Here is a 23,913-nt window from a genome sequence, read left to right as displayed (position 1 = left end):
TGACCATCGGCTGACCGTGATCTCTCACTTTCCCGCAGCAGGCTCTCAGTCTTTCTTGGACAGTGAGCTCACAGCTGGCCCACAGCCCTCTCTGGACAGTTTTCTCCCTCCTCTCTGCCTGTCCAACCCTCCTAGCCTAGCTCATGCCCGCTCCTCTAAGAAGCCTTTCTACCCCTTCAGCTTATCCTGCCCCTCCAGGCATCCTCAACTTAGCCGAACAAGACCCTGCTAAGTCAGGCTCTGGCTTCCTCTCCCCTGCTCAGTGCTCTCAGGGCTCTGACCTCATTCAGCTCCTGGACCCTCCATGCTTGATCTCCCCGCCCACCTTGGCCAGTTAATTCCTACCCATCCTTCAGAACTCAGCTTCAAAGAGTCTTTCTCAAACCTCTCTCCCTTTCAAACTCTGTGGTAGCACCCTATTGTCCTCGGTAGAATTATCAACTTGTTAAATGGTTAATTGTGCAGTCAGTGTTTAGGGACTGTGGGCATCTGGTGCAGCTGGACTGCGGCTAGTGGGAGACAAGGCTGGTGGGATAAAACCTTGGATTGTCCGGCTAGAGATCTTGGACTTACTCTGGGGGCACATGGGAATTCTTTCAGGGTTCATGCAGAATGAGGAGTTCCCGAGGGCCCTGAGACCTAGGGTCCCATGGTCATCGTTTCCTTTTGATTGGCTGATTGTTTAGTTGCTTTGATTGGCTAGTTGAATGGTGGGTGTTTGGTTGGTTGAATTGTTGGCTAGATGATTGATTGGTTGACTGTATTTTTCATTATTTTTATTACTTGGCTGGTTGGTTAATGATTAATTCGCTGGATGGTTGGTTGATGGGGTGGATGGACAAATGGAGAGTTGTTTCATTAATTGACTGATTGGTTAATCTGTTGTCTAGTTGTCTGGTAGGATGGTGGGTGGCTAGTTAACTACCTTCCTCAGCACAGTTTTTGAGCCCCCCCCTCCCCCATCACTGTTGGCCCACATTGACCCTGCTTTTGGTTTTTGGTCCCAGTTTCATCAGGCCTAATGCCCTTTCTCCCATCTTCCCACAGGCGCTTGTCCGGCTGCCTCCCCACATTTCACAGTGTGATGAAGTCTTCCAGTTCTTTGAGGCCCGACCAGAAGATGTCAACCCTCCAAAGGAGTAAGTAGCAGCTCCGGCGGCTCCTGTGTGTCTGGCAGGCGTGGGAGAGGCAGGTGCCACGTGGCGATGGGGAGGAGAAGTCCTGGAGACCAGGGTGTGTCGCGCAGCCCCAGGGGTGCCATTCCTACGGCACTTGCTGTGAGCGGTGCCCAGGGAGGTGGTAAAGCGCACAGCCTGCGCACCTGCACAGCAGTCCCGCCAACGGGGGCCCTTTTCCTTGTTCGTGCTGTAAGCCCAAGCCCAAGGTGGCCTGGACCCCTGAGGGAGGAAAAAGCATTGTCCGGCTCAGAGGCTCACCTGGCCTGACAGTGGCCGTGTCCCTTGCTGGCTGCCACAGGCTTAAGAAACAAGCAAAGGCTACGGGCCCTCAGGAACCCAGCAGTGACTTGGTTCACAATGTGGAGTCGTTAGTGGCGAACCACCGGAGTAGGATGCAGAGTCTTGCGTGCACAGCCCTCCTCCGCTGCCTGCGAGCCACACCACTTCACGGCAGACCACGCCCCGAGCCTCCCTTGTCTCATCGGTACAGAGGGATAGCGATGGATCCCCGCCCTTGCTACCCGCGAGAATTGCCTGTGAAACTCAGAGGACATGAGGGCTGGGCAGGAGCTTGGCAAACGATAAAATGAAATGCAAATGTGTGTTCTCTCCAGAGGGAGAGACACCGCTCTCACTGTACCTGCTCCGTGCCAGGCTCGGGAGGGAGTTTGCCACCAGGAGTTCTACATCCTTATCCCCCCATCTCAGATAAGGAAACCGAGGCTCACAGCTGGAGCTGGGACGTGAACCCACAATTGGCTGATGTCAGACAGAGGCCCAGAGTCTTTCCACTCCTCCTGCCTTCCTGATCTGGGGTGGAGTTGGGGGACCAGAAGGTGGGCCTGGTGCCTCTCATTGTGCCCTCTCTGTCCTGCCCTCTGTGCTCCTCTGCCAGTCACTTTCCCCGGGCAGACGAAGGCTCTAAGACCAGCCGTGTCTGTCCCTCCGTCCCTACCTGGCTCTGCTGCCCCCCCAACTGGGACGGCCTCTCGGAACCTCCTGTTCTCCTCCCTTCCATGGGGAGAGAGAGGCTCCTTCCGGGGAGGGTTGCTGTTGGAGTCACTTGTGAGGGACATGGCTGGTGGGTGAAGTAGCAGGTGTATCACCACAAAATCAACGGACCCTGCCTTTGCTTTGTGCCCCTAAATCCCACTCTCTGCCAGTCAGCTGAGTAAATGGGCCCTAGTTTACCCGTCAGTCTGCGCACTAATGGCAGGTGAGCCTTTTGCCTGTCTCACAAGGCCCTCGAGGAATGGTGCAAACCAGGCTCAGGGAGACAGCTGGGTACCTCGCTGGGTACTAGCGAGGCAGCGGGCCTGGCTTTGCAGGGCCCGGCTCCCAGCTCAGGACCTGCCGCCCACCTCCGTGATCTCTGACCATTGCTCAACCTCTGTGCCTTTCTGTTTTTCCACTCCTAAAATGAGATAACACGTATCTCAGAGAGGTCAAGGGGGCTTACAGAGTAATTGCACTGAGGTAACCTGGCAGGTGCCCCTGCACATAGGGATGCTCACAGTTCTGTCTGAGGAAGGTTGTGGAGCAGAGTGGGATGTGATGTTCTGCCCCTGCAGACCACAGCCTGGCCTTTTCAGGTATAAAGCATTGGGCCTCCAAGCCACCATGGCCGTGGGGTTATCTGCCTGTTTCTTGAGGAGCTATCAGTCCCCTGGGCTGGTTCACAATTGGTCTGGCAAGATATGGCCTGAGAACAGCCACCCCTCCAGCTCAAAGCAGGCGTGAGGCTCTGAAGTGGGGTTACAGCTGCCGCCAGACGTTCTAGGTGGCTTCTCCTCCCCTGGCCCCCCTCAGCCTGCAGGACCTGCCACGAGAGGCCCATGCTCCACTGTAGGTTGTGCTCCCATAAGAGCCCAGCCCTGGAGGTGAACCCTGGGCTGGTGGCTGATAATCTGTCAGCCTCGCGCCTGTACCCCCTCCCTCTCAGACCTGCTTGCACCTTCCCAGGCCACCATCCTGAACATAAACACGGGATCAAGTAACAGCGTATTTTGACTATGGGGCGACTGTGGAGTGGCTTATCAAATTATCAAAGCCTGTGGGTTTAATTGGAGTTTTGCAGATAACCCCAGCCTCTTTCAAGTGTGCTGCTGCAGGGGCGTTGAGCGTTCACGGGGGCAGGGTGGGGGCCATGGCCCTTTCGCTCTTGCACGTAAGGTAGGGCCTGCAGCCGCCCAGCCTTGGTGGGGGAGGTGGGCGGCAGGCCTGAGCCCTGGGCTTTGATCCAGGCCGCCCGCTGACTTCCTCGGTGGAGAGTGGGGCCCACCTCCCGGCTGCGGGCAATTGCTCTTCTAGACAACTGGCCCTGTCCTCTAACTCCTAAGACTGTCCGACCTGTATTGCTGCTGTGTGTGAGCAGGGCTGAGGTCAGCTGGGGCCCATGGCATTATTTTATTTTATTCATTTATCTTTAAAAATATATTTTTATTGATTTCAGAGAGGAAGGAAGAGGGATAGAGAGATAGAAAAGAAACATCAATGATGAGAGAGAATCATTGATTGGCTGCCTCCTGCACACCCCCAATTGGGAATCGAGCCCGCAACCAGGCATGTGCCCTGACCGGGAATCAAACCGTGGCCTCCTGGTTCATAGGTCAGCGCTCAACCACTGAGCCACTCCAGCCGGGCCTGGCATTATTTTAGATTCACCTTTCTCCTTCACACCTCTCCACCCAACTCAGCAGCACACCCTGCAGCGCCACCTTAGAACAGTCCACACCTCGCCATCTCCCCTGCTGTCACCCCCGGCCAACCCTTCTCCTCTCACCTGGATTCTGGCCTCCTGACTGGTGTCCTGCTTCTGCCCTTGTTCTCTGTGGTCCATTTCAAAGCCGTGGGAGGAGTGACCATTTAAAAATACACCTCAGGGCATGTCACTCCTCTGCTCAAAATCCTCCCTGCTGCCCCTCACCGCTGTCACTCAGAGTCAAGGCCTCCTTCTCCTCCCTCCTCCATCCCCTCTGGCGACCCCTCCTGCTGCTCTCCCACCGTCCCTGCTCCAGCCACACTGGGAGCTTGCTGCTTCTCACACGGGTCAGACTTGTTCCTGCCCCAGGGCCTTTGCACTGGTTCTTCCCGCCACAGGAACACTCACCTCCCCGGGAGTCTGCGGGCCCAGTCCCACACTTCACTTAATCTTTACGTGGGACAGCTCCTCGCTGCCACAAGGCCGGGCTGCAGCCACTTTTTGTCACCTGACCATTGTTGGCTCTCTGCTCTCAGCTTGAGCCTGAGGTCAGGGTGGACACACACTCACCCGGCCCCCCTGTCGCAGAGGGGATAACGGAGGCCAGGGCTGGGCAGGTGTGCCTGCCTCTCGCCACACGGTGAGCATCGCTTTGACCCGCTACCTGTCTGCTGGCACAGAGCTCCAGTGGCTCCTGGTGGGCCCTGGACTGGGCTAAGGTTCTCCTGCTCCCTGCGCCCCCTCTAGGCCTGGGCTCCTTTCTTCCCGCTGAAGCCAGCCAGGATCCTGGTTAAATTCTGGAAATGGCACGGGTGGAGCCGAGCCTTGCTAAACAGGTTTTTGTTCTTCAGCCCCAGGGCCGCAGCGCCATCCTCATGTGGCCTCGAACAATGGTCCAATGTTCGGAGGGACCCGGGGTGAGAGGCAACGCAACGGGCCCAGGGCCAGATCAGAGCTGTTCCTGCCCAGCCTGCCCAGAGAGCCGCCTTCCCTCTGGCCCAGAGGCCCACCCTCAGCACCCCGCCACCTGCCGTGGCCGTGGGACACCTGGCAGGCCCGAAAGAGAGGGATGGAGGCTGTGGTACCTGACTACGGCAGAGCCCCGGGCTTGGTCTGGGCCAGGGGCTTGTTGAGGTGGCCCGGCAGCTACCTTGGAGGGCGCTGAGTGAGGCTGCCAGGGACGCAGACCAGGGCAGAGGGCAGGCATTTGCTCGGGGCCTGGGGTGGGCACAAGGTCAGACCCAAGGAAAGGCATTCCTCTGCAAGGCCTCCCCACCTCCCTTCCCATTTAGCTTTTGGAAGGGGCTCGAGGTTTTGGCTGTCCTCCCTGCAGAAAGCAGAGTCCAGGAGGGCAGAGGGGACTTGGCCAGCCCTGCCTCAGCACCCAGAAGGAAGATGGAGGGGTGTGGCAGTGCCGCTGGGATAGCCCCGAGAATTTGGGGAGGCGGCCCCACATCCTCGACCTGGTCAGCTTTCAGGTCAGGCCTGCTCCGGAGTCTGACTCCAGATCTGAGGATCCAGGCTCCCCTGCGGCCAGCAGTGTGACCTTGAGTTTAACTAACTTCAGAAACAACAGACACCCAGCTCCGAAGCCGGCTTTTGCTGTTTGTCATGCGCAAGGGGAGTCTTAGTCCCCCCGCCCCCCTATAATTACCACCCCTCCCTTGTAACCAGCCCCCTGGTTTGCTGCCCCTCCACAAAGGGTCCACGGCAGAGCTAAATCTCACACCCAAGTCTTTGGCCTCCTAGACCAGGGCTTCCTCTGTGGCTTCCAGGCAGGAGGCATTAATCCATTTTTGATCCCCTTCTCAGTGTGAGGCTTGGGACCCATGCAAGTGGACACGGCTCACAGCCCTGCCTGTGGGGAGAGAGACCGCAGAGGCAGGGCTTGGCTGGCTGCTGTGGGAGCCCCCTGCTGCTCTGGCTAGCAGCCTGGCTCCTCCCCTACCTGCTGTGCGGCCTGGGAAATATTTAAACTTCCAAGGCCTCAGTCTCTCAATCTGTAAAATGGGGCTTACAACAGCTGCTGAGCCAATGGGGATCCACAGCAACAGTCCAGCCTGGTGAGGTGGTCCGGGAGGTCTCCCTGAAGAGGCAGCATTCAAGCCGAGAGTGAGGTGACAGCCAGTCCCCGAAGGGGAGTGGGAGAGAAGGGCAATCAGGTTAGAGTCCCTGAGAGACTGTGGCAGTTTAAAGGGATTAAAGAAATTGCCTTCTGGCTTCTCTCTCTCTCTCTCTCTCCCTCTCTCTCTCTCTCTCTCTCTCTCTCTCTCCCTGTCTCTTTCTCTCCCTGTCTCTTTCTAAGCATGTCCTCGGGTGAGGATTAATAAAAGAAAAATAAATAAATACTCTTCCTGGAGAGAGAGTATTGGCTTTGGCTGGGCCGCTGATGGCTGTAGGAATGGAAGACACTGAAGACATTCATAGCAACAGTAAGATGTGAAAGAGACAGCGTTCTAGAGAGCATGCGACCCTTTCCCCTTCACTGGCCCTATGAGTTGTGTCTTAAGGTTGATTGGAGTTGAGGCACCACTTATACTAGTAACTTGGTCACTTCAAGTGCCTTAGTTCATCGGATGTGTTTCTTGCCCCACCTTGTGGCAACATTGGATATTACAGCCACCAGCATTTTGGCGGGTGCCTAGGCTCAGATGTGCCCGCAGTTATGCTGGACCCTGGAGCATGATCTATCTTGTTCAGTCATCATTACAATCCTGTGAGGTTCATGCCTCCTTTTTGCAGCTGAGGAACCTTAGGCTCAGAAGTGCTTTTTTTCAAACTCAAAATCCAGTGCTCTTTCCGGCCCTCGGAACCTTCCCAGAGGATTTCCAGAGCGACCCCAGGCTCAGAGCATCCCGAATGCTGGTGCATGGAAGGGAGAGCTGAAACCTTAGGGAGGCTTGGCCAGGAGCCTGGCTGATGGCCAGGAGGGGCAGCTCCTCTAAACGGCCAGGGAAGCAGGCGCTGGGCTGTGGTCAGGTCTGTCTTAATTAGGTAGAGACAGCCTCCTGATTAGAGAAGGCTGTACCTGCCAAGCCAGAGAATGAAAGATGAATAACTGGGAGTGGCCGGATCCCCGCCCCAAGCGGGAGAGGGCGCCGGTGAGCCGGTCTCACCTGGCCAGGGACACGTGGAGACCTGCCACGCTGCAGGCCGCTGCCTCGGGAGCCAGAGTACAGAAGACCTGGGCTATCCCCACCTTGGCCCACACCCAGCGTGTGCGGGTAAAGCCCCCACTGTGTGTTGGGCACTGTGCTAGATCCTGCGGGCTAGGAAGATCGTGATGGGCCAGAAATGGGGAGAGGTAGGTGTTTCTGGCCTACCAAGATCTTCAGAGGCAGATTTGAGACCTAGCAGTTTATTTGGGAGGTGACACCAGTGAGGGAGTGAAGGCAGGCAGGGGAGGAAAGGCAGCCAAAGGTGGTACATTACCAACCAGCTACTGGGGCTTCATCCCGAAGGGAACTTGGGAGCCAGTGAACTCTGGGCCACGGCTGTCCCACCCAAGGGCGGGTGTGGGGCACCAGTCCACCTCCAGAGGGAGCTTTCCAAGAAGCCTGTGTGAGCTTTGCGGCCGGCCGTGCCTTCTGCTGTGCTCAGGACGACTTCCAAGATCTTCCAGGTGCCCCCCGCCCCGCACCCCCGCCCCAGCCCAGCCATCCCTTCCAGCTGCCCCGCGGGCTCTCCTTTAATCCTCTCTTCAGAGAGACCTCCCTTTCTTTATTCACTTTCCTTTTCATTTTCCTCTCAGCTCTTAGCCCAGTTGGCCAATTTGCTTTATTTGGTTCTGCTCACGGTCCCAGGGGATGAGTCTGTTTTCCTCAACCCTGTGACCCCAGGGCCTGGCACATAATCCATCCTCAGCAAATGCTTGTGGACAGGCAGAGAGTTCAGCAGCGGATCCGAGGCAGAGCGTGGTGAGCGGCAGGGAAGGCTCCCCCCAGCCCTGCATTTCTGTAACCAGGGGGAGGAGCCTGGGCTGCCCAGGTCTGCTCAAGGCCGATGTCACGGTGGCTGGGGCTCTCAGGAAGGCCTTCCTGGAGGGGCCAGGCCCCTGGGGTCCCCTTCCCAGGAGGGTGGGACTGACCAGTGCAGGGATGAGGTGGTGGCGCAGGCCTCAAGGGGAGGCTCAGGCCAGGAGTGCAGGGGAACCTTGGCGAGGGAGGGAGACCCCTGGGGGGCTGTGCTGTGCAGGGAAGGCTGCCTTGGGGAGCCAAACCTCCACCTGGACTTGGATGCTGAGGGAGAGTTAGAGGCAGAGAGGCAGGGAGTGGGCTGGGCCGAGGGGGAATAGGCCCAGGGCATGCTCGGAGGCTTCTGAGCGTAGGTGGGTGGGCAGGGGCGAGGGTGTTCCTGGAGGTCTGCAGGGTGGGAAGGCCAAGAAAGGGACCAGGAAGGCCATGGAGGATCTAAGTGTGCACGTCGGAGTCAGCCAGCACCGGCTCAAATCTCAGCTCGGCCACTGAATAGTGATGTAAGCTCTCCATGCCCCAGCTTCCTCATCTGGAAAATGGGGGTAGTGGTAGTGCCTAGCTCTCAGGGTGGTCACGAGAGTTGAGATAACGTATGTGAAGTACACAGTCAGCACCTGCTGCGTGCACACGTGCCCGTGTTCTCGGGCTTGGGCCGCCGGGAGACAGCAGAGGCGGCGCTGAGACTCTGTCGTCCAGACGGGGAGGACGGAGACCCACGTGAAGTGATCGGGCAGGATGTCAGCGAAGCAGGCTGTGCTGCCACCGTGGTTTCCTGACAACTCGGTGATGTCACAGAGGATGGAGCAGAGACAAGGCCAGCCTCAGGAATGGACAGGAAGTGCCCGTCACCAGGGGCCGCTCAAGCCCTTTCGTATTTTTTTTTTAATTTTTTAAAAATATATATTTTATTGATTTTTTGCAGAGAGGAAGGGAAGAGGGATAGAGAATTAGAAACATCGATGAGAGGGAAACACCAATCAGCCGCCTCCTGCACACCCCCTACTGGGGATGTGCCCGCAACCAAGGTACATACCCTTGACCGGAATCGAACCTGGGACCCTTGAGGCCACAGGCCGACGCTCTATCCACTGAGCCAAACCGGTCAGGGCCCCTTTCGTATTTTACACAAACTGACATCCGTGCCTGCTGACCCATCTGTAACGATCAGGGAAGACCTCCTGGAGGAGGCGGCACTTCCACTGAGCTTTCCTCGGGGGAAAGGAAGGACGGGAGGGCAGAGACCCAGGGTTTGCTTCGAGGACAGCTCGGGATGATACCAAAGCTCCAGCCAGAACCTCAGCTCCCCAGAACCTCAGAGCCCCGAGCCTGGTCGCCAGTAGTCAGGGCATTCATGCATTCATGCATTCATGCATTCATTCATTCATTCATTCAACAAACACCCATGGTGCCCAGCCCTGTGTGGGGCCTGGGCAGATGTCACAGTACCTGCCTCATGGAACCTGGAGTGAAGGGGAGAAACAGCATAGTCATAGTAGAGGTTAATGTGGAAAAACATTCAAACCTGTAAAGAATTTTTGAGTTTATTTGAGCCCAACTGTCGACATCTGCCGGGAAGCAGAATCTCAGCTCATTGAGACAATGTTCCAAAGAATGGTGGCTTTTCACTTAGTTTTATAAATTTCCACAAAGGAGGAGGCAGAGTGGGTTACATGAAATCCATTGGTTGATAGATTAGAGCAGGGGTCCTCAAACTTTTTAAACAGGGGGCCAGTTCACTGTCCCTCAGACCGTCGGAGGGCCAGACTATAGTTTAAAAAAAAACTATGAACAAATTCCTATGCACACTGCACATATCTTATTTATTTTTTTTTTTCACATATCTTATTTTGAAGTAAAAAAAACAAAACGGCAAAAACACCCGCATGTGGCCCTCGGGCCGTAGTTTGAGGATGCCTGGCTTAGAGAGGTGAGAGAAAGCAAAGGGGTGAGGGACCTCTGGGATTGGATAGCAATGAGGGAATTTGTGGTTTCCGCTGGGGTGCTGTTTGTTGTGGCCTTGAAAAAGGGAAGTTACAAGTAACCCTGACATTCCACAGGTATGCTATCTTAGGTCAAAAAGACAATAGGCTCAGAGAAGATGGAAGTTGATCCTTGTTAGGGAAGATACTGGCCTAGGACATGACTACCCACTATAAATTGCTTTTTAACGAAAGGTTTTAATTTCAGACCATCCTTTGTGGTTACTTTAGGTCTCTTACGTTTGCCAGGCCCACGCAGGCCTTCCCTGAGTTAGTCAGGTTAGAGTGTGGCCCCTTTTCCGTCCATAGCAGTCATGGTAAAAGCTATCTGGGGAGGGGCCGGGGTGCTGCTCCAGGCTGGGTTTGGGGGTGGGGTGTCGGGAAGTGGCCTGAGCCTGGGAGCCCAAATGGGGAAGGAGAGACAATTGAAGGGCCCAGAGCCCAGGACTGCATCAACCCAGCATCGCTGTCCCCAGAAGTTACAAAACCTCTCCTGAGAGAAGCAGCCTCCCGGGGGACTGCCGAGCCTGTCCTGTCCCGGGTGGAGCCGGGTCCCGGGGCTGCAGACCAGCCCCAGGAACCGTCATGGACTTGGGGCGGGAGGGTCCCGTTAGAAAGCAGTGTCACCGCCAGTTTCCTCTCCCAGGAAGCTGTGCTCACTCACACCAGAGCTTACGGTGTGACCTCCTTAAGAACGTTCTAGAACTGGGTGGTGCTGTCTTGGTATGTCTAGCCCTGGGTCCCTGCCTTCCTTTTACCTTTCTCTTCCTCACCTACTCCTCGGTTAGCCTATCGGGCTGGATTTTACTGGTGTCCTTATCAGCCACAAGGGGTTAAGGATCGGAGTGCTAGACTAAGGCACGGTGGGCTCAGATCCTGCCCCTGTCACGCCCAAGCTGTGTTACTCTGGGCAAGTTACATGCCCTCTCTGGTCCTCTTTTTCCGTCTTATAAAATGGGGAAAAGAAGAAAACCTGCCACACAGGAGTACTGTGAGGATAAAATGAGCTGATGTGTCAGGGCTTAGTTTGGTACATTTATAATGTAAATGCTTGGAAAATGTACCATTCTTGTTAGTTATAGTATTTGATAATAATGACAAGAGCAGTAATAGCAGTGTGATACCCTTTGGGAAAGAAGGATTTACTGAGGGGTGGGGCTTCTCAGTGGTGACTCCCACCAAGGCCTGAACCACTCTCCCCCACAACCCCCCCATTTCCCACCATGCTTTGGGGTTCAAGGGTTCATGCCTGCTCCAGGGCCTCAGGGGACTGCTTGGTGGCAGAGCCCAGCTTTCATTGTAGTGGGAGAGGGAAGCGGCGTCCCAGGGCTGGCCTGCTGGGCTCTGTAGTCCGTGTCCTGGTGAACAGTGACCTGGCTGTGGTTAGAGCCGGACTGGCCCAGAGGAGACAGAGCAGGCCGGGGCTGGCAGGAGGCTGGGTGGAGGAGGGCTGGGCAGGAAGCTGTCACCCAGAGCTCCCAGAGGGCCCTCCTTCGGCAGGAAGGACACAGGCTTGTCTGAGGCCTGGAGCGGGGCCTCTTTGCAGAAGTCAGGTGGGGCCCAGGGCCACGCCCTCATTTTTCCAGTCGGGGATAGTGAGGTTCGGAGCGGGCTGCCATCCCCCAGGTCTTGGGTCGCCCAGTTTGGTGGCTTTGCGACTCCTCACGAGACACCCTCTCTCACATGCGGACCCTGGGGAAGCCCCCAGCCTACCTGAGCCCAGGCTGGCCCAGAAGCACGGTCAGTGCCCTGGGCACACGGCCACGGGCGAGAGCCCTCTGTCCTGCATTCCCAGCGCCCACTGTGGGAGTGTGGCGGCCACTTGGTGCAGCCCGAGGGGATCCAGGCCTGGCTGGCACTCCTGCCGCTTCCGGTCAGTGAAGGCCAAGGCCCCGGGAGGCCGGGCAGCTGGGCAGCAGTGGCAATTCCTGGGCAATGTGAGGGGAGTAGCAGTCATTCTGATGGCATTGAACCCCTCAGCCCTGCCACCCCCCAGCTCTGCCACTCCCAAGCCATGTGGTCTTGGCAAGTGGCTTTCCCTCTCTGAGCTTGTGTTTCTTCACATTTAAATAGATACCCCAACCCTTGGCTCACCCCAGTGGGGCCAGCTGAACCAGTCTCCCCACCTCCTTCCTAAGCCCCTTCTCCAGCAGCCCCCGCCCCACCCCGGCTTTGCCCAGCCTGTCCCAGGTGGTTCATCTCACCTACAAGTCTTGGCTCCTCCAGAGAGACACCCCAACCCCCTACCAAGTCAGGCCCTCAGCAGGGCTCCGTGACTGGCAGGTGGGGATGGAGGAGCGGGCGGAGGCCCGGAGCCTCCCCATGCACCAGGTCTTACTCTGTGTTAACCTGGTTTAGCCTCCGACAGTCTGGTTAGATGGTCCTGATGGTCTCTTCTTTTCACACAGTGGAAATGAAGAGAGAGAGGCCCTAGGCAATCTGTCAGCAGAGCTGGGATTTGAACCCAGGCAGACACACACACACACACACACACACACACACACACACAGCTCCTACTGGTACCCAGTTCACATCATTGGTCAAAGCTGCACTGTCTAAAGCACCAGCCAATACACTGCAGCTATTTAAATTAAAATCTTGATTAAAATGAAAGATGACTAAAGTTTGTGGATCACTTTAGCCACATCTCCAGTGCCCAACAGGCTCGGGTGAACGCTGCCGCCGCATTCTGTCGCTGCCTCTTCTGTGTTCTCCAGGTCGGGCACGCGGTCCCTGGAAGTCCGGGGGCCCTGTGGCCAGGAGCAGCCTGGCAGAGGAGGGAGTGGGAGCGCGGGCAGCCTGTCGGGAGCTCACAGCTCTCCGTGGCCGGTGGGCCAACCAGCTTCCTTCCCCACCAAGGAAACCAGCCCGGTGTCCCCACCCCCATCTCCCACGGACACGCACAGTCACCATCCGGTGGGATTCCGGGGGGTGCGCACCGGGGGGAACCCAGGCCCTTGTTTTCATGGTGCTGAGCTGGAACCCTGGGCCAGGGTCTTACAAAGTCCAAACCCATGAAGGGGGCCAGTCAGCCCTTCTATACTGTGGCCACTGTCCACCCTCCAAATCTAGGTCCCTTCATGAACCCAGGGGTCCTCTCTCGCCCCAGATGCGGCTCTAAGAGCTTTGTGCACTGTCCCAGATAATCCCGACAACAACAGAGGTAGGAACTACTTTTATCCCCTTTGACAACGGGAGGTACCGAGGTTAAGTAACTTGCTTGTGTCACCAAGTAGTAAGCGGCTGAAGCACCCTCAACTCCACCCATACTTTTTTTATTTCGTCTTTTTGTTAATCCTCACCTGAGGATATTTTCTCTCTAAAAATCAATGAGTGGAAGGGAGAGACAGACCGAGAGAGAAAAACATTGATGTGAGAGAGACACATCGATTGGTTGCCTCCTGCACACGCCCCCACCAGGGCTGGGGATCGTGCCCTTAACCAGAATCGAACCCGGGACCTTTCAGTCCCAGAGCTGACCCTCTATCCACTGAGCCAAACTGGCTAGGGCTCCGCCCACATTCTTAACCTTCTGCTCTGAGGCCTGGATACCGAGGAGCTGTCCCTGGGCTAGAGACACGCTCAGGGCCTTCGCCCAGAATGGCGAGGCAAGTCAGAGGAGAGGGACAGACAGACACGGCTTTGTCCTTTGGCTGAGCGATGGCAGAGCCCCTCTGGGACGTTGGGGAGACACGCACAATGCCCGGGGTCCGCCATCGCCATGGCATCAGCCTGTCTGGACACAGCCTGGGGGTACATGAGACCCCCTTCCCTCACCAGGAATTCAGCTTTTTCACCCTGGGCACAAATTCCGGCCTCTCTGGACCGTCCCGTGGTCACAATGGGGCCCATTCTCAGAACCCTGGAAAACAGAGGCCCTGAGGAGAAAGGACGGATTCTTGTTGGACACAAGGGCCCTCAGTGCCACAGTGTGGCTCAGGGTGCAAATGGGGGCAAAGAACCGCATTCATGTCCCCTCCATCTCTCTCCCCTGAGGTCACTGGCCCCTGAGACCATTCTGTGCAATGGCTCTCAAAAGCCAGAACAAAAACCCAGCTCGGGGCTACGCAGGGTGGAAAAATCCCCCGACATTCTCCAGACCTCAGCTGATCCGCAGCCCCTTTGCCCAGACCCTGCTGGCCTGGCCTCGGGACCGACACACTGTGTCTCACTGTATTGGTTTCACAGAGAATTCACTGCCCATGAGGATCCTCAGAGTGGCCTCATTTTAAAAAAATTGATTTTAGGAAGGAAGGGGGAGAGAGAGAGAGAGAGAGAGAGAGAGAGAAACATTGATGTGAGAGAGGTACATCAATCGGTTGCCTCCCATATGTGCCCAGACAGAATGGAACCTGCAACCTTCCTGTGCATGGACCGACGCTCCAACTAACTGAGCCACAGCAGCCAGGGCAGAATAGCCCGATTTTAGAAGGGAAAAGCTGAGGTCCCGAGAATTTGTCAGTGTTTTAAAAACTTTTTCTGCCATAGTAAGAAATTTCACATCAAAACCCAATACAGACAGACAAGCAGGCAGGCAGGTAGACAGACATCTGAAACAGGAGTTTCGCCAACAATATTTAACCTTACTATGGGTGACTTGTTCATTTATTCTCTTCTCTTTTAAATACTTGTTGGGACACACTAGGCTGATTTCAGAACTCACTCCTGCGTGACAGCCTGACGTTTGAAAAGCACGAGTTCGAAGCGGACTGCCCAGGGCCACCAGCCACTGCGGGGCAGAGCCAGGCCCAGAACCCGGGGCTGGTGACATCATGGCCAGGCTGTCCCAGCCTCTCTCCGCCCCGCCCCGAGCTGTCTACCTCCCCTCTTCCTTCCGTGCACCCAGATATTACTCCCTGATTCTGAAACCTAGATTTCACAGCCAGACATCCAAGTCCCTCCTTCCCCTTCATCAAAGTCCCTCCCCACCCCGCTGCTGCCCTCCTGCCCCCCCACCCCCATGTGGCCTTTCCCTGGCTGTCCCTCTGCTTGCCCAGCCTCTGCTTAGACTGCTTATTCCTGCTTCTAGAGCTTGACCCTCTTTCCTCCCTCCGTGGGTCCACACCCCCGTGATCCTCCAAGGCTAGGCCAAGGCTCCCTCCTCCAGGAAGCTGCCTGGGGTGTCCTGCAGCCCCAGGATCTTGTCTCTGCACGTGGGATGTGACCACTCCAGTGCCTCAGAATGCAAGGTTTCTCACTGTGCTAGGTAGTTCTGTTCCTTTAACTCCACCCCAAACTTGCAGGCCAGCGCATGTCCTCTATTTCTCCGGTGCCTGCACAGGCCTTCCTGCGATAGCCTACAGCAGGAGCTGGAAAAGTGCTTATTGGCTGATAACAGCAGTCAAACTCATCATTACACACCTCAAGGGCTCCATGGCACTCCCCAGGCCAGGGTTGCATAACAACCCCCCCACGCACAACCCCCATATTCTAGGTACCACCCATGTCCCCAAGACCACTTGGCGCTCAAGGTCACCCAGAGCCATCTGGCAGGCTAGCCAGCCTCTCAAGCAGTTCTCAGCGGCAGCGGGCCCTGCCGACCGGCGTCCTGGGCCAAGCAGCCAATGTCAGCCAGCAGACAGGAGGGTGAGAACATCGGGCTGGAAGCCTGTGCATGCGTGTCCTCCTCTGCCAGGTTACTCGCTGATGGGAGCGAGAATGGGAGGGGGGAGGCAGGCAGCAGAGGGCAAGGCCCTGCAGACTCAGAATTCCACCGGGCAGGACTTAGCAGGACTTAGCATCCTTCCACGGAGCTGGCCCAGTCAGACGAGGCTTCCTCTCCTCCTTTCTCCCTTGCCTCAGTGGCTCTTCCTGGCGTTGCCTCCCATTCTGGGAATGCTGACCGGAAGCATGGTCTCCTCCTTTCCCCCAGCAAGAGCCTCCTGCTGCTTGTGCGTCCTCTCCTTGCAGCCCAGTCCCTGGTGGGCCTCAGCGTGGGGAGCACTCTGGGTCAGGACTGTCCATGTAGCCTCATGAGCCTAGGCTAGCCACTTAAGCCCTCAGGACTCAGACTCCTCATCCATAAAATGGATCAATACCACTTCTGCCTGCTTCAGAGCACCGAGGTCAGGTGCCTGCTGGGAATTTTCTGGGAGGCCAGACGGTAGGGAGGCATGTCCTATATTTAACACACCAATTGTTAAATGCCCTTCCCAATCCCCCCTTCTAGCCTCTCCCCCTTTGCTTTCCCCAACACCAGCCCCTTCTCCAGAATGTCCAGGGCAAGAACACAGCATGTCTCACCAAGAGAAATGAAAGGGGAAGAAAGAAGAAGAAAAGGAACGCTGACCCTTCTGGGTACCATCATCACATGAAAGCGCGGGGCCCCTTGCATCTGTTGGTTTGGGGCTCTGAGAGTTGGCCACTCCTTGGGAGGTTAAACGCATCCCAGTCATTGAGTCCAGAGCAGCCAATTCCTACGGTCAGTGCTCCCTGAAAATATGCTCGTTGCCTGAGGAGCTCAGATCAAACATTCAGAAACAGGCTTTGCCCGGGTGGACAGGGCCAGACAGAGACCCAGGTTGTTTGGTGTCTGTGAAAACCAAAGACTCTGAAAATGAGGCCGAATTGCCCCTCCTGGGCACTGTGGTGCCAGCATCGTGGGGAGGTCCTTAAGAAGAAGCCACTTCCTTTTGCTTTAGGGGCTCTGCACGCCTTTGGGTAGCAGCTAAGGTGGGTTAGGTCCAGGGCTGAAAGGATAAGAATAAAGACTAGTTATATAGCGTTTTCTGTGCTGGGCCCTATGTGAGCCCCTTGATGTATCCTGTACGTTTCATTTTCCCCAGTTCCTAAAGGGTCGGTATGGTTACTATCCTCATTCTACCGATAGAGAAATAGAGGCTCAAGAGGTGAAGCAAGTAGCTCAAGATGACCATCCAGCGAGCAAATAGCAGAGTTGAACTGGAGTCTGTTGCTTCCAGAACCTGCCCTGTGAACCTCATTCAGAACCTCCTCCCGTGAGGAAGGACCAAGAGATGAACTGTTTATATCATTGGGGCATAGGGAGGCCTCAGAGTCCCTGCTTAAGTGCGGGAGGGGTGCCCGACCAGCGTGGCTCAGTGGTTGAGCATTGAACTATGGCTCCTGGCACATGTCCAGATTGCAGGCTCCATTCCCAGTGTGGGGCGTGCAGGAGGCAGCCGACCAGTGATTCTCATCATTGATGTTTCTATTTCTCTCTCCTTCTCCCTTCCTCTCTGAAACCAATAAAAATATATTTTTTAAAAAGTTTAAAATAAAACAAATGGGGGAGGGGTGGTGCTAGGCAGGAGGAAATCCTCCCGTCTTTCCCAGCCAGGCCAGACCTGTGGACCACGGGGTGACCAGCTGGCCCAGTTTGTCCGTGACTTTCCCAGTTTCAGTCCTGCAAGTCCTATGTCCTGGTTTGCCTGGGGTGATTTGTCACTGTACCTGTGGCCTTTGTCACCTCTGGACCAGCTGCAGAGAAGGCCAAGTGGCCTGTGTGAGGACACCGTGAGGACACAGCCCGGGAGGCCTTTCCAATTACATTAGCTTCTGGCGGCACTAGAGGGAGACGCTGCCCTCCCCTCCCGTCCCTCCCTCCCCTCCCTCCCCTCCTTCTCCTTCCTGTGGCTCCCTGGGTGATAGTGATTCAGCAGCAGGTCGGAAGCAGGCTAGACTGTGACCTACGTGGAGTGGAGTCACCAGCGGGCGGGGCTGTGAGCTCCAGCTCAGGGCAAGAATGAGAGCAAGGAGGGGAGGTGGGGGCAATCTTGACTTGTTCAGGAACTGGACCCCAGCAGAGGGCTTGCTGTCCTTCCCCGGGCCAGGACTGATTGCCCGGCAGGCAGCAGGAGGTAGGATTGCCAGAGGTGGGGAGCCCTGCCCTCTCACCCCCATGCCCCGGTATGTGAGGCATGGGGGAGTCCCAGCCACTGGATACCTAAGCTGCTTCTCAGCATATTCAGCAGCTAAAAATACGAAAGGGCTTTGCTAAAAGGTGCCCACCCAGAAACTGCTAAGAGGCAGGAGGCCAGATGCCAGGAAGGAAACGTCCCTGTGCCTGCCATTCCCTTCATTCAGCCACGGCCCGGCTGCCCACTGCCAGGACTCAGCCTCCACTCCATTAACTCTGTGTGCTACCCAGGCCCCAGGGCCTTGCGTCCCCCTCCCTGCCCTGCCGCCAGGGCTCCAGGAGGTGGCAGTATTTGCAGATTTGCCATGAGCCCTCCAAGGCCTAGGGTCTCAGTGCCCAACCCCAGCCTCACCTACTCACTGTGAGACCTTGACCAAGTTGGGCAGCTTGTCTAAGCTTTGCTCTCCTCACCTGCAAAAGGAGGGACCACACACCTGCAGTGGTCTAGAAGTCTTTGGTGGGAAGGGCTCTACTCTGGTTGAAGGCCAGGCCGGCAGGGCATTTGCCTGCAGGCTGGTTTGGCACTGGAGGCTGGTTTGGCACTGCAAGCACATTGCTCTTACTAAGCATCAGTGTTGCTTAGGGGTGGCTGGGGTCTGATGCAGGCTATGGTGGGGGACTGGGGCACCTCTTAGCACCACCCCTGCCTACATGTCAGGGTTGTAGCAAAGCGGGTGGAGTCTGAGTCAGGTTCTCGGCCAACACTGGCCCAGCCTCAGAACACCCTCTCCCTGGGGGGAGGGGGAGCTGGTTGGAGATGCAGACAGGTTGGGGTGGGGCCCCACACCTGAATTTGTAACCAGCTCCCCAGAGGGTCCCGCGGAGAATGACCAGGCTGAGCACCACTGGTCCTGGCACAGAGGACGCGCTCAGCTCCTGTGAATTCTGTCCCTCTCCCACACCTGAGCCTCAGGGGCTCTCTTGTCACAGGATAATACCTGTCTGCCTTTACCCCCCTCACACACACCCCTCACCCCGCCCCCACCACACACCACAGGGGGCTGTGGAAGGCTCAAAGAGAATCCTGGGCGGTTGGCAGCCAGGGGATGGTCCGTGGGCCATTGTGATCCCAGGCCCAGAGGGCTTCTCATGCTGGACCATGGGAAAATGGGGAGGGGTGGTATGGGGAGGGGAACCTCCTCTCTGCCATCCATTCTCTGCCCTTCCCTGGGCCTCAGTCTGCAAAAAAGCCTGAGAAATGAATTCCTTCCTTGGGAGGGGCAAGTGTGCTGGGCAGGACATAGCCACCATACTATGCTCCCCTTCCCTGGGAGTTCTCCCCACCATTGAGCTTCAGGGGCACAGCTAGGCCCGGGCAGTCTCTCCCTGCCTCCCTTCTGCCCCAAGGAGATGAAACTGCCAGGTGCAGGGAGGGGCGCATGGGAGCTCTACCTTCCTGATCCTTTGGAGGCACCAGATCCTCCTGCACCCCATCCACCCTGCAGTTTTCATTCCTGTGGGTGGGCTTGTAAACCACTGCCCTTCCCACTGGGTAGGGTGACTGTGGGTAGTGGCGGAACCTCTGTTTCCTCATCTGTAAAATGGGGGCGATAGGACCTTCCCCTTAATGTGGACGTGAGGATCGAAAGGCATGGAATTAGAATGGGGTTCTCAAACAGGAGAATGGGGTCGGGAGGATGGATCAGAAATGCAGGTTCCTGGGCCTCGGCCCCAGCATTCCAATTCACTGAGTTCTGAGCCCAAACTTTAGGAAACATAGGACTCTAGGAGAGGGGAGCCCCTCACTTCGCCGTGTGGGCCAGTTACCTTGGAGTTTACCAAATGCCCCCAGAGCCCAGGCTACCCCACCCCTGGACTTGCAGAATCGGAATCTTGGGAGTCTGACCCTGCTGTCCATTTCCAGCAGGTGGACCTAGCTGGCCAGTTGGCTTAGACCGGAGCCTGAAATGGGCATTTTATTTGGCACCCGGGGGGGAATGAAAGGCATTTCCTCAAGTCTCCAGACAGATCCCAGCCAGGTCTCCGGCATTAAATAGAACCCCAGCATTTTAGAAGCCTCGGAGGCTTCCCTGAGGATTGCAACTGGAAGAGGTGGTGGGAGGGGCCTACGGGTGGGCACCTGGAGGCGGGGTTGGGAAATAGCCTGATCCTGATGGGTCGAGGGTTAGGGGCAGACTTTAATCATAGGATCACACAAATGCATATTACTTGGAGGCCAGTTTGGAGAGGGGGAACTGTCGAGGAAGATGCGTTAAGGGGGAAACATTTCAGTAGTGACTTAAAAGGTTGAGTGGGCATGAGCCAGCAAGGCCAAGAATGGGGGGGGCCCTGCTGGGGTGGGGAGCGGGCTGCGCAGCGGGCAGGGCCTGGGTTCTAGCAGCCAACCCCCAGAGCCTGTTTCCCTCTTTACAAAGTGCGTGGGAACCTACCTCGTCCTCCCGCATCCGCGAGGATGGGGGAAGGTACCTAGGAAAGGGCACGAGCAGCCTACGGAGCCCCTCCTGTCGGGCCGGCCCGGGGTGGGGCTGGGCGGGGTCGGGTGCTGGCGGCGGGCAGGCGGGCTGGCGGGCGGGGCGTGCGGGGTGGAGCGGGATGGGCGAATCCTGCCCGGAGGGAGGCCGGGCTGGCGGGGAACCCGCGGGCAGGCGCGGCGCGCAGTGCGTGCGGCTGCGGAGCGCGCGGCTCGCCGGCCGTGGGGATCACATGAGCAGCGGCGTGGGGACCCACCGCAGCCCGCTCGTGGGCGCCCTGCAGCCGCAGCCCGGCGGTCCCCGCTCCCGCACGCCCTAACCATGTCTATCTGTTGTTGCTTCTTTTTCAGGGACTATGGCAGTTCCAAGAGGAAGTCAGGTAAGGGAGACTCCGGGCGTCTTCCCCTCCGGCCTCCCCTCCCGCCTCGTGCACGCTCCTCTCCGACCCTGCGACCCTGCCAAGTACTTTCTTAGGGGATGGGGGTGCGTGCCCGCCTGCCCTGAGGTCCTGCGGGGCTGGGGTACTCCCTTCTTGCCCCTAAGATCTCTGGTACTTGCGCCTTCTCCGCGCCCCCCCCCCCCGCCCCCAGTCCCTCAGCTGTCCCTGTGGGAATGAGTGGGTGCATGGAGAGTGTGGGGGTGTCTCTTGAGGGGCCCAAGTCCCCACAACATTGGCAGGCGACCCTTCCCCCGCCTCCCCCGGGCTGCGGTGCCCACTGCTGGGCACTGCCCGTGGTGCGGCGGGGATGGGAAGGTTAACAGAGACGCAGGGCTTTCCCCGCGGGAATGTGGCATCCAGGACTGGGAAGGGGTCGCACTTGACTGAGTTGTTCACGCCCGCAGCGCAGACTTCCCTCCCCCTCCCCCTCCTCCTCCTCCGGCTCGGAGTGCGCTCTCCTTGCCGCGGGGGTGGGAGCTCTGCGTGGCCGGCAGCCAGAGACGCGAGGGGGCCCAGCCGCCCTGGCCTTGGCCTGGCAGGTGCCAGGGCGCACCCCAGTTTGCCAAGCGGGTGGAGACAGGGAGAGAGGCGGAGCCAGCCCTCCCCGGGGCGCTGTCCACTGGGGTCAGAGAAGGGCTCTCTCCGGGTGGGGCAGGCTGGCCAGGCGGATGCCTGGTGTGGGTGGGGTGTCGTTGGGTGGGGGAGGGTGGCCCCTAGGAGTTAGGGCTGTATGTGTGCAGATGGCGGGATGGGGGGGCGCGCGGCCTGGATCGATCCATGGTGGCATGTGCACTGCCTGTATTTATGGGGGTGGTGAGCTATGGCGGTGAGCAGCCCCCTGAGGAGGTCGGGCCCTGGGGGATGCGGGAAGTGTGTGTAACCACGTGGCTCACGTTAATGGTTCCTATGGGAGGCCTGTGTCCGAGTGCCCTGGCCGGTGGGTGAGCAGAGGTGTGTGCGCCTGTGTGTGATGGATGGGGTCGGGGGTGGGGGTCCGTGTGATTGCACAGTGTGTGTTTCAGAGTGTGGGTTTCTGTGTTTTATGTGTATAAGTGTTTGCTCACCCGTTTATTGGGATGTGGAAAGTTGTGTCCTGGTTGATGGGGGGCATGTGTGTACGTGGGGTTGAGTGGGTCTCCATAGTTGTGTGCTGTGCGGCTGTTTATTGTGTGGGTGCACAGATGTTGGGTATGTGTGCCAGTGTGTTGGGCTCTGTTTGGCTGTGGGTTGGAGCCTGTGTTCATGTGTTTGGTTCCCTCTTTGGAGGGGGGAGGGTGTGGGATGAGATGTGTGTGCACAGCCCTGTCACCCTGGGCAGGGGGTGTCTCTGGGGTGCCCGCCCACTGATGCAGAAGGCCTTTCCTCTGTGACCAGGAGGGTAGGCTGCCTTATGACCCTGAGGAGTTGCAACATCGCCTCAGCTGTCACTTGCAGTCACAGCCCCGGAGAACTGGGAAGGACCTGCAAACCTGGGACTGTGCCTGGGGCAGCCCCCTCCCCTGGAGACTTGCGCTGGGCCTCCGACCACAGTGTCCTGGTTGGGCCTGGGCTCAGAATCTGGCAGGTGTGACCTTAGGCAAGTTTATAACTTCGGCTTCAGTGTCCTCATTTCCTTCAAAACAAAGACAAGAATAGTATCTATCTCACATGTAGCACATGATAACCACGATGGAAGTATTAGTTTCTCATCCTCATCATCCTCTCTGAAGCCATGGGACCTTGGGTGATCCCTTTTCAACTCTGGGCATCCGTTTCCCTCTGTGAAGTCAGGGGCTGGACCAGAGAACCCCTCAGGTCCCCGCACCCCCAGCCTCTGAAGCTCAGGCTCTGTGCTGCTCCTTAAGCAATGCAGGGCCCCGCCCAGGGAAAACCTCCCCCCGTTTCTCTGCCTCCCACGCTCAGGCCTGGAAGAGAATGGATGGAGGAATTTAATTTGTGTTGGTGTGCTTAGGGTAATGGCCACTTAGGGTCATGGTTAAAGCTTGGCTTTCCTCCTCTGAGACCTGGGCAGATAGCTTACCCGCTGTGCCTGTTCTCTCACCTATAAATTGGGGATAATATTCATACACAGTATAAAAAAATATTCACACACATTGTAATGGTGTGAATATTTTATTTAATTTTATGTGTCAACTTGGCTCAACCATATTTTATTTATTTTATTTAATTTCATTTTATTTAATTTTATGTGTCAACTTGGCTCAACCATGGTAAAGCATTATTCTCAACTAGAGGCCCAGTGCACGAAATTCATGCACTGGAGGGGGGGGTGTCCCTCAGCCCAGCCTGCACCCTCTCACAATCCGAGACTGCTGGCTCCCAACCGCTCACCTGCCTGCCAGCCTGATCACCCCCTAACCACTCCCCTGTCAGCCTGATCGACACGTAACTGCTCCCCTGCTGGCCCGATTGCCCCCAACTGCCCTCCCCTGCTGGCCTGGTTGCCCCCAACTGCCCTCCCCTGCTGGCCCAGTCGCCCCCATCTGCCCTCCCCTGCTGGCCCGGTTGCCCCCAACTGCCCTCCCCTGCTGGCCTGGTTGCCCCCAACTGCCCTCCCCTGCCAACCCGGTCGCCCCCAACTGCCCTCCCTTGCAGGCCTGGTTGCCCCCAACTGCCCTCCCCTGCCGGCCCAGTCGTCCCTAACTGCCCTCCCCTGCAGGCCTGGACCCCTCCCAACTTCCCTCCCCCGCCTGCAGGCCCAGTCGCCCCTAACTGCCCTCCCCTGCTGGCCATCTTGTGGTGGCCATCTTTGACCACATGGGGGGCAGCCATCTTGTGCGAGGGCATGAGGGTCAATTTGCATATTACCTCTTTATTATATAGGATGGTTCTATGAAGGTCGGTTTTGAATGAGAGTACTTTTAAATTGGTGGACTTTGAGCCCAGCCCGGTGTTGCTCAGTGGTTGAGCATCAGCCAATAAACCAGGAGGTCATGGTTTGATTCCTGGTCAGGGCTTATGCCTGGGTTGTGGACTTGGTCCCCTTTTAGGGGCATGCAGAAAGCAGCCAATCGGTGTTTCTCTCTCTTCATTGATGTTTCTGTTGCTCTCTCCCTCTCCTTTCCTCTCTCTGAAATCAATAAAAACTTATAAATCAGTGGACTTAGAGATTACCTTCTATAATGTGCGTTGGCCTCATCTGATCAGTTGAAGGCCTTAATAGAACAAGGACTGACCTCCCCTGAGCAAGAAGTCATTCTGCTGGCAGACTGCCTTTGTACTTGAGCTGCAACTCTTTCCTGAGTATTTAGCCTGCTAGCCTACCACATCGGATTTTGGACTCACCATGCCTCCACAATCATATATTATATGCATATCCTGTTCTATTTCTCTT

At 57.0% G+C, this 23,913-nt stretch overlaps 1 protein-coding gene across 3 annotated transcripts in view; it reads left to right on the top strand.

Annotated features, from left to right (window-relative positions):
• The window catches only part of SH3PXD2A (SH3 and PX domains 2A), a 218,670-nt gene that overhangs the window by 119,703 nt on the left and 75,054 nt on the right, over positions 1-23,913 (top strand). For all 3 annotated transcript variants that reach the window (XM_079793356.1, XM_079793354.1, XM_079793355.1), the window contains 2 exons: positions 1,048-1,139; positions 20,491-20,519. In XM_079793356.1, coding sequence (XP_079649482.1) covers positions 1,048-1,139; positions 20,491-20,519 — 121 coding nt within the window. The remainder of the gene's footprint in view (positions 1-1,047; positions 1,140-20,490; positions 20,520-23,913) is intronic.

The sequence above is a fragment of the Cnephaeus nilssonii genome (assembly GCF_951640355.1).
Source record: "Cnephaeus nilssonii genome assembly, chromosome: 16".
Taxonomy (NCBI): domain Eukaryota; kingdom Metazoa; phylum Chordata; class Mammalia; order Chiroptera; family Vespertilionidae; genus Cnephaeus; species Cnephaeus nilssonii.
Note: the sequence above shows the minus strand (reverse complement) of the source record. Positions and strands in the feature narration are given on the sequence as shown.